This window comes from Sorex fumeus, unplaced genomic scaffold (assembly GCF_029834395.1).
Source record: "Sorex fumeus unplaced genomic scaffold, SorFum_2.1 ptg000063l, whole genome shotgun sequence".
Taxonomy (NCBI): domain Eukaryota; kingdom Metazoa; phylum Chordata; class Mammalia; order Eulipotyphla; family Soricidae; genus Sorex; species Sorex fumeus.
In genome coordinates, this window is record NW_026606120.1 from 83,738,735 (window position 1) to 83,755,171 (window position 16,437).

The 16,437-nt window shown below is 52.1% G+C and overlaps 1 protein-coding gene across 1 annotated transcript; it reads left to right on the forward strand.

Moving 5' to 3' along the window:
- Nucleotides 1–1,288: 1,288 nt before the first annotated feature.
- On the forward strand, nt 1,289–14,064 carry AMZ2 (archaelysin family metallopeptidase 2). Its single transcript, XM_056127926.1, has 8 exons — nt 1,289–1,310; nt 2,166–2,407; nt 3,138–3,420; nt 4,072–4,242; nt 4,329–4,457; nt 8,955–9,118; nt 11,930–12,106; nt 13,831–14,064. The coding sequence occupies exons 3-8, from the start codon at nt 3,138–3,140 to the stop codon at nt 14,011–14,013; spliced, it is 1,107 nt and encodes a 368-aa protein (XP_055983901.1). The 5' UTR covers nt 1,289–1,310; nt 2,166–2,407; the 3' UTR covers nt 14,014–14,064.
- The last annotated feature ends 2,373 nt before the right edge of the window (nt 14,065–16,437 follow it).

A 16,437-nucleotide genomic window follows, 5' to 3' on the forward strand; every position in this document is an offset into this window, starting at 1 on the left:
AGCTGCAAAGGCGGACATGGTGGGGAATACCCCGGTGTGGGGGGGAATAACTGAGCTGGTTCGCAAAGCGGGTTAGGGGTCAGTGGGGAAACGATGCTTATTCAGTCAGTTTGTCACCAGCAGAGTCACTGGCTCTGGCCAGCCTGACCCTGGTATCCTAAGGCCTGACAGTTGTGAGGTTAAATAAAGGTGGCATCAGAGAAAGCTTTGTCTTGCCACAATCAACTTCCCAGGATGGAAGGGAGTCAGGGATCCCAGCTGTGGGAGCTGTGGGGACCAGACAGGTTAAAAGGCCCCGCCGGGTGTGTGGGGGGAGGACCAGAAGTAACCCACAAGCCTGGAGTTCCATTGGCAATGCCCGGTTCCCAGGGCCCCCAGCCAGGAGCAACCCCGCAGTAGTCCCTGAGCACCTCCGGATGTAGCTAATAATTATTATTATTATCATACTATTATTATCATCATAATGGTGCGGAGAGAAGGTCCACCCATGGCCCACCACGCCCTCCTGGCTCCCTTTCTAGAGCTCATGCACAGTCATCTAGATCTTTCAGCACCAGCGAGGCCACCTCCGGCGGCTGCTGCGTTTCCCCCCTCTTCCCCCACCTCGCCCCAACCCTACTGCCCACCCCCGCGCGGGGACAGCTGCCACCAAACACAGAAGGGAAAGTCCGGCGGGCGTTGGGCAGAGCAGCAGCGCTCGGAGCCATGCGTCAGCCTGCGGCCGGGGCTGCAGCCGTGAGTCACCCAGAGCGCGCTTCTGCAGCCCACGGCGCCGCCGGACGCCGCCTCCGCTGGGGGCGCCTAACCCCAGCTGTCCCGTGACCCGCCACGGCACGACGCAGGACCCAGGACTGCAAATCGCCTGCTAAGGCAGCTAAGCGCGCGGGGCGTGGAGCACCGGGCGGGGCTTGGGGCGGGGCGGGGCGGGGCTGGAGGGCGGGGACAGGGGCGGGGCTAGTCTGGAAGGCGTGGCCCGGCGCTCGGCTGAGGCGGGCACGGCCTGGGGGCGTGGTCTGTAAACGGGGCGTGGCCCGGAGGGAGATGATGCATGAAGAGGCGGGACATGGCGCCGGGCCGTGGCGCAAAAAACATAAGGATAAGGGGCGTGGCTTTGTGGAGGAGTGGCTTAGGGCTTAGAGGCGGGGCCCGGCGCCGGGCTGAGGCATGCGCGGCGTGGGGGCGTGGTCTGAAAAGGGGGCGTGGCCCCGCGGGCGGGCGTTGTGCGGAGAGGTGGAACCCGGCGCGGGCCCCGTGGCGCAAGCGCGTAGGGCCGCTTGGGATGGGGTCCTGGGCATCTCTGGCCTAACCCGGTGAGGGCTACGCAGTGGATCCGTCGGAACCCGGCTGGGGCCATTCGGACCGGGCAGCCGGGCAGTGGGGCCAGGGATGTGGACACGGGACGGGCGGCGGCCGAGGCTGCAGGGACGAACGCGGGGGTGGGGGCTGGGTACCAGGGAGCTTGGGTATGGGGTCGCGGGAGGGAATTCTCCAGCTCTCAGGCGGTTCCCGGGCACAGAAGACCAAGCATGAGTCCCCAGGGTGGGGGATTCTCTACTCCGCCCCAGCCGGGGTACCAGGCCCCTCCTGCATGCGGCCCAGCCCAGGGAGGAACTTAGGGACCACCCCTTGGCAAGGCGCACTTGTGCGACCGGGTTTGCCCCGCATGCTGCCAGGTGGGCACAAAACCCGCGGGTCGTGGGCAGACCCCAGAAAGGACCTTCTAATGCTTCTTTCCTCCTCATCTGCCACCACCTGGGAGGAGGAAGGAAGCAGTCCGACCTTGCACAGCGCCTTTAAATAACGGGCGGTAGCATCTCGCACACCATCTCCGACTTAAACCTGTCCCGTCTTTATGAAACTTGCCGGATGCAGGACGGCTCACAGCGCCCTGGGCATCATGCCCCGTGGAAAGACAAGGGTTTTGCCCCTTTGCCGAGTAGTGAGTGCGGGGCCGCCCGGTGAGGGGTCCACAAGAGGGAGTCTGCTGTTTGGTTTTTGCCAGGTGTGACACCCAGGACTTCAGCTGTCAGAAGAGCCACTAGTTTAACATTTTCCGTCCCAGGGCCTATCATTAGACCACACAAGTCTAGATGATCAGAAAGAATATACTCAGTGCCAGATAGAGCTGTTCTTTTTTTCTTCGTTGTCTTCTTTTTCTAATACAGAAAGCCTGATGGAGGGACAGCTCATCAGCCAGCAGGATAAAAACTCACACAGGAACATGTGAAAGGAAGAGACCTCTCCTTGTGACTCTGACTTCTGACATGATCTCCAGGGTGACATGACTCAGACACTAACTCGTAGCAGTAAACACATATTCGCACAATCAACCCTCCATCAAGTTACGGAAATAGCAGCACTTGCGTTCCTTGCCCTCTCAAAAAAGCCTTGAGGCACATTAAAAAGAGTGAGTCCCTGTCATGTGGCCCTGAGGAATCCATTCATAATACTGTGATTGATGTGACTTACAGGGAGAGAATGATACTGGGCCCCAGTCATACTTTTTTTTTTCTTTTCTTTTTGGGTCACACCCGACAATGCTCAGGGGTTACTCAGGAATTACTCCTGGCAGTGCTCAGAGGACCATATGGAATGCTGGGAATCGAATCCAGGTTGACCGCATGCAAAGCAAACACCCTTTTGCTCCAGCCTCCCAAGTCATACTTTTATGGTCACTGATAGGTTTTGGTTTTTGGGTGTTTTTTTTTATTTGTTTGTTTGTTTTGGATTTTTGGGTCACACCCTGCGATGCTCAGGAGTTATTCCTGGTTTGGTGCATAGCGGACCATAAGGATTCTGGGGATTGAACCCGGGGCAGCCACATGCAAGGCAAATGCCCTACCCACTGTACTATCTGCACCCCCCCTTATTTTTTAATAAACGAGAGGAGTTGCATCAGACATGGAGGAATGCATTCCATGATTTTTTTTTTTTACTTTTGCAGCTACCCACCCCAAGAAATGGATTGGAAAGAGGAAAAGCAAATAGTACTGGGGACGGGGAAGGGGCGTCCTCTTAGAAACTGGTGATGGGAGGGTTGTGTTCAAGGGAAAAATGCCACCTGGTCGTGGGGGACGGGAGTGTTCAGGTTGCCCAAACAGGGCTTCTGTCTTTAACTATGCTTATTTGGAAGGCAGATGGAAATAGTACATCACTCGGCGCAGACACTGAAGACAGCTCTCATTTCCAAGAACCCTGAACTAGTGGCCCAGTACAAGAAGTTCAATGTCCAGGAGCGGCATTTGATGAATGATGCCTTCCAGCAGCATACCAACCTCTTTGCACCCATCACCCTGCATTCGCAGTCCGACTGGCTCACTTCCCATCCCGAGGACCCCCAAGACTTCGAGCAGTTTTTCAGTGACCCTTACAGGAAGAAACCTTCTCCTGAGAAGCACCGAATTTATATACAGTGCATTGGTACTTATTGACCCTGTGCTGTGTTTGCTTTGGTTTTTGCCACAGGGAGAGTTGGGGCTGTTGGTCTGATTCAGGTGGGCACCCTCTAGGGTCTTTTCTTGCAGTGGAAAACTTGGAGAATATTCTTTTTTTCAGTACATCTCAATGAGGGTTAAAGTAGTATCAGGAAGAGTTGATTTGGGGGATGGAGCGATAATCGTATAGCACGGAAAGTTCTCTTCTTGCGTGTGGCAGGCGTGGGTTTAATCCCTGGTACACCATCTGGTCCCCCTAGCCTGCAAGGTGTGATCTCTGAGTGCAGGGGCAGGAGTAAGCCGTGAGTACCGCCATAGGGGGCCAAAAAAACAAAACAAAACAAAATAAATAGTCAAAAAAAATGGGAAAGAATCAAAAGATTGGGTTGCTCATGATGGACTGGTGTAAAAAGAATATCTGACTTTTTTTTTTGGCTTTTGGGGTCACACCCGGCGATGCACAGGGGGTACTCCTGACTTTGCATTCAGGAATTACTCCTGGTGGTGCTCAGGGGACCCGATGGGATGCTGGGAATTGAACCCGGGTCAGCTGCGTGTAAGGCAAACACCCTACCCGCTGTACTATAGCTCCAGCCCAGTCTGACTCACTTTTATAAACTCTTCATCCCTGTTCCAGGATCTCTTGGGAGCAGCAGTGTCAATGAGGACTATGTCCAGTGGCTCAAGAGCTATTGCGAAGCCTTTTTCTATGGCTTGACTGTCAAGCTCCTGGACCCTGTTGCTGTCTCTGAGACATGCTGTTCCTTTCGAGTCAATGGCAGCACCCACAACCTGCAGATTCACGCAGGTGAGCAGTGTTTTGCCCCCAGGCCCAAGTAGCTGGGTGAATCGATGCCCGCCTATAAGACATAACATGTGTCTCCATGTGAATAGGGCAGATCCTCCGGTTCTTGAAAAAGAAGAAACCTCGAGATGCCTTCTGCATTGTGGGGATCACGATGATTGACCTTTATCCAAGAGATTCCTGGAATTTTGTCTTTGGACAGGCTTCTTTGACTGACGGTATTCTTTTTTTTTTTTTTTTGACATTTGGCAGGGGTGGGGGTCAAACCTTACTCAATTTGAGAGCTTTTGAAGGTGTTAAAATAAGGGGTATATTTGAAGCAGCTATAATTTGCCTATTTAAGATGATTATTTCCTGTGGGGGATGGAATGTATTGTCCAGTAGTTTCCAGAGATCTGGGTTCCTTCTGTGGTAAGCTGTTCACTACGTTCGTGGCCCAGTAGCATATGCACCCCATATTTCACAGACTTGTTTTTGAGATAATTTACTAAAGATAATTTACTAAATTACTATGTATAGGAAGTGGGCATCATGCCTGGCACACATAGAGGTTTGTAAAACAGCTGTGAAGGGGCCGGAGCTATAGTACAGCAAGTAAGGCATTTGCCTTGCACACAGCTGACCCGGGTTCGATCCCCAGCATCCTATATGGTCCCTCATCACCACCAGGAGTAATTCCTGAGTGCAGAGCCAGGAGTAACCCCGGAGCATCGCTGAGTGTGATCCAGAAATCAAAAAGTAAATAAACAAATATGTAAAAAAAAAAAAGCTGTGAAATTAAACAGTAGCTGGGCCTGGAGAGATCGTACAGGGGTTAAGGTGCTTGCTTTGCAGGTGGCTGACCTGGGTTCTATCCCTGTTCTATCCCTGCCGCTTCTTAGAGTTCCTCAATCCCAGTCAGAAATGGTCTCTGAGTAAGAGTCAGGGTACTGCTGGGTGTGGCCAAACAAAGAAACAAAAAAACAGAAAGGAAAAAGAGAAACAGTAGTTAGGTGAATTAGTAGAGAGTCTTCAGTGGTCATAAACTAAGTGAAACTCTCACTCTTTTTTTTTTCCTTTTTTCTGTTTTGGATCACACCCAGCGATACGCAGGGGTTACTTCTGGCTCATGCACTCAGGAATTACTCCCGGCGGTGCTCCGGGGACCATATGGGATGCTGGGAATCGAACATGGGTCTGCTGCGTGCAAGGCAAACACCCTACCTGCTGTCCTGCCGTTCCAGCTCCGAAACTCTTTGTTTACTGTCGTCATTGCCTTGCACAGATGGAATAGCCATAAAGCTATGTCTGAAAGCGTTTCTCTGCAGGCTGGAGAGAACAACAGGGTGGGCACTTGCCTGGCACGCAGCAGATCTGCGTGCTGTCCCCAGCACCACATATAGCCCCCTGAGCACAGATGGGTATGGCCCCCAAACCAGCCAACCAAACCAAAAATGTTTCTTGTCTTGGGACCTTTTTTACATGAAAGTGAATTCAGTCTTGGACCATTGGGAGCTCCTCCTGGTAATTGATATTGGACTGGGAAAGGATCCAGGGGCCAGTCCTGGCTCTGCCTTTTCTCTGTGCTTCTTTCAGTGGCTTTTGTCCTCACCCCTCCATTTCTGCTCCACTTTCTCTACCTCCATTTCTGCTCCACTTTCTCAATGGTCAGCCCCAGGCGGTAAGACAGATTTGAAGTAGAAACGTCTAGTGAACTAAAGGATATGGTCTCTGAGCTTTTGGAGGTTGGGAATACCCCAATAGGACTTTGGGGGCTGATGGTCTTTTTGTGTATTTCATTAGAGTTTATTGGGGCTTGGAAAGTCTCAGAAATGTGTCCACAGGGCTGGAGTGATAGCACAGCGGGTAGGGTGTTTGCCTTGCATGCAGCTGACCCAGGTTCAATCCCTGGCATCCCATATGGTCCCCCAAGTACCGCCAGGAGTAATTCCTAAGTGCAGAGCCAGGAGTAACCTCTAAGCATCACTTGGTATGGCCCAAAAAAGCAAAAAGAAAAAAGTGTCTGTTTCTTTTTCACGTTCATCAGTGGGGTATCATGGTGGGGAACGACAGGGCACTAATTATGGAACCTCCTTTTCCTGTCTTCTCCCTCATCCTTTAATTCTCTTTGGTCAGCCCTTTTGGTTCCTCATGACCCTCCCAGTGCAGCCTCTTGGAGACTTCTGGCCCCACTGTCTTCCAGATGTTTAGCCTGAGCATAACTTTCTATCAGAAGTCAACTTGTATGAGCATTTCTTTTTTTTTTTTAAGCCTCTCTTTTGGGACTGGAGCAACAGTACAGCGGGTAGGGCGTTTACCTTGCATGCAGCCAACCCGTGTTCGATTCCCAGCATCCCATATGGTCCCCCAAGTAATGCCAGGAGTAATTCCTGAGTGCAGAGCCAGGAGTAACGCCTGAGCATCACAGGGTGTGACCAAAAAAACAAAATAAATAAATAAATAAATAAAGCCTCTCTTTTATTACCCAGCAGAGGTAGAAACATTAAGGGGCGGGGGGGGGGGGGGCGGGGGCAGGGAAATCTAGCTTGTTTAGATAATTGCTAATTTATTTGAGGTATTTGAAGACTTAAGGAAACACCCTGCATCACCACCACCACTCATGTAATATGTAGATCATTTTCATTCTGTTTTGGTGCAGTTCCAATTTTTGGACTATTGCAGGACATGAGAGAAAAGGTAGTGAGAAGCATGGTTGATTTGCCAGGCTGTGAGATAGCACCTCTCTACTAGGGGCTCATTTCTCTCTCAAGTTTATAAGAATCAGTATTTTTTTTTTTTTTTTTGCTTTTTGGGTCACACCCGGCAATGCACAGGGGTTACTCCTGGCTCTGCACTCAGGAGTTATTCCTAGCGGTTGTCAGGGGCCCATATGGGATGCTGGGAATTGAACCCAGATCAGCTGCGTGCAAGGCAAATTCCCTACCTGTTGTGCTATTACTCCAGCCCCCAAATCAGTATTTTTCAATTGAAATATTTTATTGCTAAAGAAAATAAGCAGTTTGCATGGTTATTAGAAGGAAATGTTTTTCACTAAAGGTGTTTTTGCAGTGAAGTATGCCTACCCGTGTCTGGCCAGTGGAGATCGCTAACAATCCATGAGTAGATTTGTTTTTTTCTTGACTTCTAGAATACGCTCCCTGAATTTGAAGTGTCACTTGACACTTAACAAGGGTGGGCCAAAGAGCCTTCTTTTAAAATCAACTGGATTGGGGCCGGAGCAATAGAACAGTGGGTAGGGCAATCCCTGGCATCCCTAATGGTACACCAAGCAACACCACAAGTAATTCTTCAGTGTCATTACTACTTACCAGGAGTAAGCCCTGAGCATCGCTGGGTGTGACCCAAAATGCAAAACAAAAACAAAAACAAAAACATCACATCTGGCAATGCACAGTGGTTATTCCTGGCTCATGCACTCAGGAATTACTCCTGGTGGTGCTCAGGGGACCATATGGGATGCTGGAAATCGAACCCGGGTCGGCTGCATGCAAGGCAAATGCCCTATGCACTGTGCAATTGCTCAAGCCCCCCTGGTTACTTTTGTTTTCTGACCAAACCCAGCTGTGCTCAAGGCTTACTCTTGGGCCTGTGCTCCGAGATCATTCCTGGAGGGCTTGGTGCGTGAGGGTGGGGGACCTAAGCCTGGTCAGCTGTGTGAAAGGCAAGCACCTCACCCACTCTACAGCTCTCTGCCCCCCCCCTCTCCTTGTCATCTTTAAATAGGCGAGGTCTAAGTGAAAGTGTGAGCATCAGAGTGAAGGGTGCTGGGGAGCTCTGAGGGTAACTGGCAGTACAGGAAGCCCATGACAGGGTGTTCTCTCAGATCAGGGGCCCAGCCACTTAGGAGAGGTGCAGGCTGTGAACAGAGCAGGTGGGGAAGGGGTGCTGCCGTCCCAAGGCCTGGTTTCCCTGGGGCCAGAGAGATGGCACTGGACGTCGGTTGCTTACCCGAACGCTTGCCCCTGGCTCTGCACTTCGGTTGATCACTCCTGGCAGGGCTTGGGGGTCACACGTGGTGATGGGAATCAGACTCCTGATTTTTTTTTTTTTTTTGCTTCTTTGGGTCACACCCAGCAATGCTCAGGGGTTACTCCTGGCTCTGCACTCAGGAATTACTCACTCCTGGCAGTGCTCGGGTTGGGAACCTATGGAATGTTGGGGAATTGAACCCAGGTCAGTTTGGTTCCATGCAAAGCAAACACCCTCCTTGCTGTCCTATGCTCCAGCACACCCCCCTCACCCCTCAATTGTGTTCTTTTTTTTTCCTTTTGGGGTCATACCCAGTGATGCTCAGAGGTTATTCCTGGCTCTGCACTCAGGAATTACCCCTGATGGTGCTTGGGGGTGGAATGCCGGGGATTGAACCTAGGTTGGCCACGTGCAAGGCTAACGCCCTACCCACTGTACTATCACTCCGCCCCCCTGGATTGTGTTCTTAAAGAGAAAACCCTCTGTTCCCATGAGCATTTTCAGTGTGTTGAACAAAACCAGTAACTTTCAGTTTCTGAAGAATTTGACCCCAGGACCCCCGAGTTTCCCAGGGCATTGCAGGGTGGATGGCCACAGCTGCTTCTTTTGGGGAGACCGGGGTGGGGGGTGGGCGACCCCCAGCTCATGCTGCTGTATCAGAAGTAGCCCCCCGGCCAGGTGGCCTGGCTCTCTCGTGGCCTCTGAGAATCTCTCTCACATGGGGGTCCCTGACTGTTGTTTTGCAGGCGTGGGGATATTCAGTTTTGCCAGGTACTGCAGTGATTTCTATAGCCCCCACTATAAGGGCAAGGTGAAGAGGTCACAGAAAATGTCTCCCGGCGACTACTCCATTTTTGACAACTATTACCTTCCTGAAGTGACCAGTGTCCTTCTGCTCCGCTCCTGTAAGGTAAGGTGTGTGTGTGTGTGTGTGTGTGTGTGTGTGTGCGTGTGTGTGTGTGTGTGCATGTGTGTATGCACGCGCGTGAATTATTTTTTATCAAATCACAGTGAATTTAAGAGTTATGAAGTTATTCATGATTGAGTTTCTGGTGTGCAATGGTCCAACAGGTAAGCTGTTTAAGACATCCAATGGGAGGATGAAAAAGAAAAAAGAAAGAAAAGTAGATTTAAAAAATAATCTTTTTTTGTTCCAGAAATGAGAGATCAGTACCAAGGTCACATTGTAAGCATGTATCACTTATGTGTATCGTGGGTGGGCGAGACTGTCCATAAAAGCAGAGGCCGAGGGGCTGGAGCGATAGCACAGCGGGTAAGGCATTTGCCTTGCATGCGGCCGACCTGGGTTCGATTCCCAGCATCCCAAATGGTCCCCAGAGCACTGCCAGGAATAATTCCTGAGTGCAGAGCCAGGAGTAACCCCTGATCATCACCAGGTGTGACCCTCCTACACCAAAAAAAAAAAAGGCAGAGGCCGATTGTGTGGGTGGCATTAGTAGTCTCCATTTGTCCCTGACTGTCCCGTCGTCCTCAGCTTGTAACTTAATTCCCGGGCAAGGGCACCTGCACACATGCTCTTCTTTTTGGGGGCTCCACCATTAGCCCTGTCCCCTACCCCCACTCTCCTGTCCCAGGGCCAGCAGCCTTGGTGCGCTCTGAGGCCAGGCAAGGTCCACTGGCACCTTTGCAGGGCATGCAGCACCCCATCTCATACTCCGTTTCCCAAGTGCCTTCCATTGCTCCCTGCTTCTGCCTCACCTAGGTCCCTGTGACCTGGCTGAGCTGCACCCCTGTCTCTGCCCGCGTCATACTGGTACGGGGCGGGGGGGGGGGGGGGGGAGGGGACTTGTGAGTTATAAGAAGTAGGTGATTTTGCAGAAAGCCCTCCCTCCTTCCCTCCTACCCCGGGCCGCAATGCTCGAGTCATAGGCGTCATCGTTGAGGGGAGGGTGACCCAGGCCGCTCGAGGCAGAGGCAGCGCTGCCCCCAAACCCTGCCCAGGACTGAGACCACCTGCCAGAAGGACAGTATGATCCCCGGTCCTGGGAAGTAATTAAGTTTAAGAAGGAAGGCTGGGGCTGGAACAATAATAGTGCAGCACGGGGTGTTTGCCTTGCACATACCTGACCTGGGTTCGATCCCTGCTATCCTATATGGACCCCTGAGCACTGCCAGGAGTGATTCCTGAGTGCAGAGCCAGGAGTAATCCCTGAGTATCACCGGGGTGTGAACCCCCCCCCCCCGCAAAAAAAAAAAAGAGAAGGAGGAGGAAGAAGGAAGAAGAAGAGAAGGAGAAGGAGGAAAAAGAAACCTTTTTCTTTTTCTATTTTCTTTTAAATAAGAAGTTTGTTTAAACAAGATGCTTGAAAACCATAACACCCAAAAGGAGAGAGAGAGAGTAAGAGGGAATGTGTCTGTCACAGAGGCAGAAGGTAGGAAAGGGTGGGGGTGGCGGGTGGGACACTGGGAACATTGATGGTGGAGAATGGGCACTGGTGGAGGGATGGGCACTTGAACATTGTTTGATTGAAACATAATCAGGAAAATTTGTAAGTCTGTAACTGTATCTCACAGTGATTCACTAAAAATAAATAAAATAAAATAAAACCAAGATGCTTGACTTGAAGGAAAAGCTATCTAGGATGTTTCTTTTAGAGTGATTTATCCCTACTTAAAGATAGATTGCCCGACACATAACAGCTACATACAAAAAAGTTATGAAATTGTCCTTGGTTTTACAATGATAAATGAAAAACAGTAAAAATTCTCTAGTCAAACAAGATATGCAGGAATTTTTATGTTGGTTTTGTGTGTGTGTGTGTGTGTGTGTGTGTGTGTGTGTGTGTGTGTGTGCGAACGCGCTAGGAAATATACACTAGTGGAAGGATGGGTGTTGGAACACTGTATGGCTGTGACCCAGTCACGAACAGCTTTGTAAGGGTCTGTCTCACAGTGATTCAATTACAAAGAAAAAAAAATTTTTTTTAAATAAAAGAAGGAAGGCTGTTAGACCTTTGAGGAGACAAGGGTTTAATTCTTTGTTTTTTGGGGGTTTGGGGGCCACACCTAGCAATGCTCTGGGCTTACTCCTAGCTCTTTGCTCAGGGCTGGGGGTGGAGGGATGGGAGTACAACCATCTGGGGTGCTGGCGATGGAACCCTAGCCAGCCGTATGCCAGGCCAGTGCTCTCCCCGCCTCACGGTCTCTCAGACCCCAAGAGTGAGACCTGAGGGGCTGGAGTGATAGCACAGCGGGGAGGGTGTTTGCCTTGCACGCGGCCGACTCGGGTTCGATTCCCAGCATCCCATAGGGTCCCCTGAATTACCGCCAGGGGTAATTCCTGAATGCAGAGCCAGGAGTAACTCCTGTGCATCTTCGGGTGTGACCCAAAATTCAAAAGCCAAAAAAAAAAAAAATTTTTTTAAATTTGGGTTGGTTGGGGCTGGAGTGATAGCACAGCGGGTAGGGCGTCTGCCTTGCACGCAGCCGACCCGGGTTCGATTCCCAGCATCCCATATGGTCCCCTGATCACCACCAGGACTAGCTCCTGAGTACAGAGCCAGGAGTAAACCCTGTGCATCGCCGGGTGTGACCCCCCCCCACAAAAAAAAGATTGAGACCTGAACAAATGGAAATTTTTGTGATGGTGGCAAGGGAATTGGCTACTATAAATACGTTTTCTGAAAGAGCAAGAGAGCAAGAGCACGGCGCCCGGAGCTCCTTGGCGTGGCGACGAGGCCGTGCTGTGAATGTCTTGCAGACCTTGACCCACGAGATCGGACACATATTCGGGCTCCGACACTGTCAGTGGCTGGCGTGCCTCATGCAGGGCTCCAACCACCTGGAGGAAGCTGACAGGCGCCCCCTTGACCTGTGCCCCATCTGTCTGCGCAAGCTGCAGTGCGCCATCGGCTTCAGCATTGTGGAGAGATACAAGGTAAGTGGCCGTGGAGGTGGGCGGGGGGAGCCCCATAGGGGAAACCATCGTGCAGGCAGCAGCTGCCACTTTTTTTCTTTTTTAATTTTTACTAGTGAAACACCATGAGGTACAGTTGTAGACTTACAAATTTTTGTGCTTGGGTTTCAGTTAGACAATGCTCGAGTACCCATCCCTCCACCAGTGCCCATTCTCCATCACCAATGATCCCAGTATCCCTTCAAACCCCCAACCCCCACCCCCCCCCATCCCACTCTGCCTCTGTGGCAAGGCATTCCCTTTTGTTCTGTCTCTCCTTTTGGGTGCTGTGATTTGCAAAAGAGGCCTTGAGTGGCAATCATGTTCTCTCTATAGTCTACTTTCAGCTGCCACTTCTGCCAGGCCCTCCTCAGGAGCTGTGCTCTGTCTCAGAGGAAATTGGTGCCGAGGGGAGTCGGAAGCTGTGGTCTCAGAAAACGGGTGGAGAAAAAGCTCCTCGTCCCAACTGCGCTCCTGCCCCCGGGTGCCTGGCCCATGGAGAAGTGCTGGTGTGGGAAGGGGGCGGCCAGTGGTCAGTTTCTGTTTGGTCGGGGCAAGAGGCCTCCACTTTGCAGAAGAGAAGAGAAAGGCCGTATGGGGTGAAGTGCATCCTTCACAGTCACGGAGGTGACTTATCTTTCCAGATGTAGTGCAGAGCTCACTCACGCCCACACCTGTGGGCACCAACACATCACATACATGCACGCATACACACGTACACATGTACACACACACACACACACACACACACCCATGTCCGCCCTAAGAGCATTCAGTGCACATGCACACACACAGACACACACAAAGACGCACACAGACATGCACACCATGTCTATCCTGAGAACATTCAGCAAACACACACACACCCATGTCTGATCTGAGGGCATGCAGTGCACACACACAGATACAGACACACAGACACACTGTGTCTGCCCTGAGAGGATGCAGAGTGCATGCACACGCACGCACACACACGTAGACATACACACACACACACACATACACAGACACCAGGTCTGCCCTGAGACATTCAGCAGGTGGAGAGAAGATCTGAGCACCCTGCAGGCACACCCCAGGGAGATGCTTAGGAGGGTGGAGGCGTCTCTCCTTTATTTGTCGCCATTTTCATTATCATGGTCCGGTGGCCGTGCTCACTTGTCACCGCAAGTGTGTTTCATGCATTTCGTGAGCGCCCTTATCAAGTGGGACATCCGCAGGGGTGATGTCCCGCGCTGATTGGGTGACCTACTTTAGAAGCCAGCTGCTCTCTCGCCTAAGGGGGTTCCCCTTGATTTTTTTTTATTGACTCACTGTGAGATACACAGTTACAAAGCTGTTCATGGCTGGATTTCCACCATACAATGTTTCAACACAGTCCCTCCATCATTGCCAGTGTACATTTCCCACCACCATTGTCCCCAGTTTCCCTCCTTCCCTCTGGACACCTCTCGCCGTGCTCTTGTCAAATGCCACCTCTGGTTTTTTTCTGTTTGTTTTTTTTTTGGTTTTGCTTTTTGGTGGTCATACCCAGCGATGCTTAGGGGTTACTCCTGGTTCTGCACTCAGGAATCACTGCTGGTGGTGCTCGGGGGACCCTGTGGGATGCCGGGGAATTGAACCTGGGTTGGCTGCATGCAGAGCAAATGCCCTCCCGCTGTGCTATCGCTCCGGCCCCTAACCGGCCCCTGTGAATTCTGTGTCTCCAGGCGCTGGTGAGGTGGATCGATGATGAGCCGGCCGGGACCTGGTGTGTTGTCACTTCCAAGCCAAGCAGTGAAAATGATCCACATTTGCCGAAACCCGTGGAAGCCTTTAAGGAGTGGAAAGAATGGATAAAAAAATGCCTGGCTGTTCTCCAAAAAGAAGAACCTTCAAACGTGACTCATTAAAGCTAACACTTGCACGTCTGCTTTTAGTGGGGTGGAAAGCTTTATCAGAGTTGTTCACTAACTGTGCGCTATATCAAACATGGCCAGGTCTTCACACTCCTTTGAATGGCATTTAATGGAATTAATTTATTAGGGAGGAACCATAGTACAGCGGGTAGGGCATTTGCCTTGCATGTGGCCAAACCAGGTTCAATACCCGACATCCTTTATGGTCCCTTGAGCACCATCAGGAGTGATTCCTGAGTAACCCCTGAGCGGCATTGCTGGTGTGACCCAAAAGAAAGTTGTTTTGGTGTTTGGGCCATACTCGGCGGTGCTCAAGGCTTACCCCTGGCTCTGCACTCGGTGATCCACTGCTGGTGGTGCTTAGGGGACCATATGGGGTGCCAGGGATCAAACCTAGGTCGGCTATATGCAAGGCAAGCTCTCTCCAGCACTGCTGAGCTACTTTTTTTTTTCTTTTTGGGTCACACCTGACTATGCACAGGGGTTACTCCTGGCTCTGCACTCAGGAATTACTCCTGGCAGTGCTCAGGGGACCATATGGGATGCTGGGGATCAAACCTGGGTCAGCCGCATACAACGCAAATTCCCTACCTGCTGTGCTATCACTCCAGCCCCTGAGCTACATTTTTATTGATAAAGCCTGTGAACGCTTTCTCCTCTCGTCTCAGGGTTGGGGGTATCATTTCCCTTCTTTGTGTGTGTTTATACCTCACAAGAGGGGTCAGGACTGCAGTGACTAATGAGTAAGGACCCTGCAAGTGCTTGTGTACGCATCTCAGGAAAGTGTTCCCGGAGCACCATCTCAGGGGGCAATATCAGGTTCTGGCTTTTGGTGTTTTGTTTGGGGGGGCCACCCTCAGCTGTGCTCCTTCCTTCCTCCTGACTCAGGGATCACTCCTGGCGGCGCTCAGAGCCAGGGGAGTGTCCAAGCCGGCCTCATGCGAGGCACCAGCGTTATCTCCTCCGGCCTCTGGTTTTGGTTTTAGAAGGGGGGTTTATAGAAGGCGCCATCACCCCACCCCCACCCCGCTCCCTTCCCTCATTTCCCTTCTCCCACTCTCCCTGCCACCTCCCTGCCTGCATGGGTCTGCCGGAAGCACCAGCTCATGCCAGGCCCTTGTGTGAAGAGGGGACCCCCCTCCCCTTCTCCGACCGTTGATAGGCAGAGAGACTCCACTCCTGGTGCATTTGGAAACCCTCAGCCTGGGCAGACATGGGCCTGTGATGAGTCTGGTGCTCCTTAGGGTCCCTGACCGGCACTTATGCTGCAGACTATGACTGTCTGTCCGCCAGGGAGCTCCTGCTCTCCTGGGGGAAGTGCTGACCTCGGGTGGGGGAGGTGGGGGGACAGGGTGGGGGACGGTGGGTCTGTTACTGTCCCCATGGTCGTGCTGTCTGCTGTGCCTTGGCCTGTCATGGCAGTGGCCATCCGCGGGGGGTGCGGGGTGAGGTGGATAAAAGGAGTTGAAAATCTCCGCGTTGGAGTTGGAGCGATAGCACAGCAGGTAGAGCATTTGCCCTGCACGCGGCCGACCTGGGTTTGATTCCCAGCATCCCATATGGTTCCCTGAGCACCACCAGGAGTAATTCCTGAGTGTATGAGCCAGGAGTAACCTCTGTGCACCCCTGTGCATCGTCGGATGTGACCCAAAAAGCAAAAAATAAATAAATAAAAGAAAATCTCCTGTCCACTCACTCACTGTTGGGATTCTGTTGGCCCTCTGCATCCTGGAAATGGAGTGGACTTGGCCGTGGTGGATTGGTGTAGGCTGTCCCACGACACCGTTGGAACTTGGAAGGTGAAGCTCAGAGGGCAAAGTCTGTGGTACGTTAGCCTCAAGTCTCGCCCTCGGCGGGGGCTGTGGGCTAAGCCGGCCCTTTCCTCCGCACTCCCATTCCATTCGGCCCCCCTTGAGGTTAACTGGAAAATGGCGGGTCTCCACTGGAACCCGGTCACTCTGAGGCCACATGGCCACCTCAGCCACTCAGTGTGGCCAACTGAGATTCTCGCGAAGCTGGAAGGGGGTGGCCGTCAGGTCCTCCCAGTGACCATCCCGGTCAACGGGCAGCATTTTTACAGGGAAAGAAAGAGAAGGGGGGGGGGGGGAAGGGTCAGGAGACGCCTCCCCCACCTCCCACCCCCCACCCCGGGGGAGTGGGTCCCTCGAGACAAACTCGATCTTAACTACAAACCTCAGCAAAGACAGGGGGAGGCTTAGGGGACAGTGACCAAATGAGGAGGACTGTCCTTGCCTTGGGGCTTTAGGGGGTTAGGGCAAACAGTACAAGCTGTGCTGGCTTTGAGGCCAGGACGCTTGTGGGCGTCTAATATCCATCCCTGACGTGGCCTGGCTAACAGTGACAGTGCCATCCCCACGTCCATAGGGCCCGACCAAGGTGCTCCAGATTGCTGGCTCC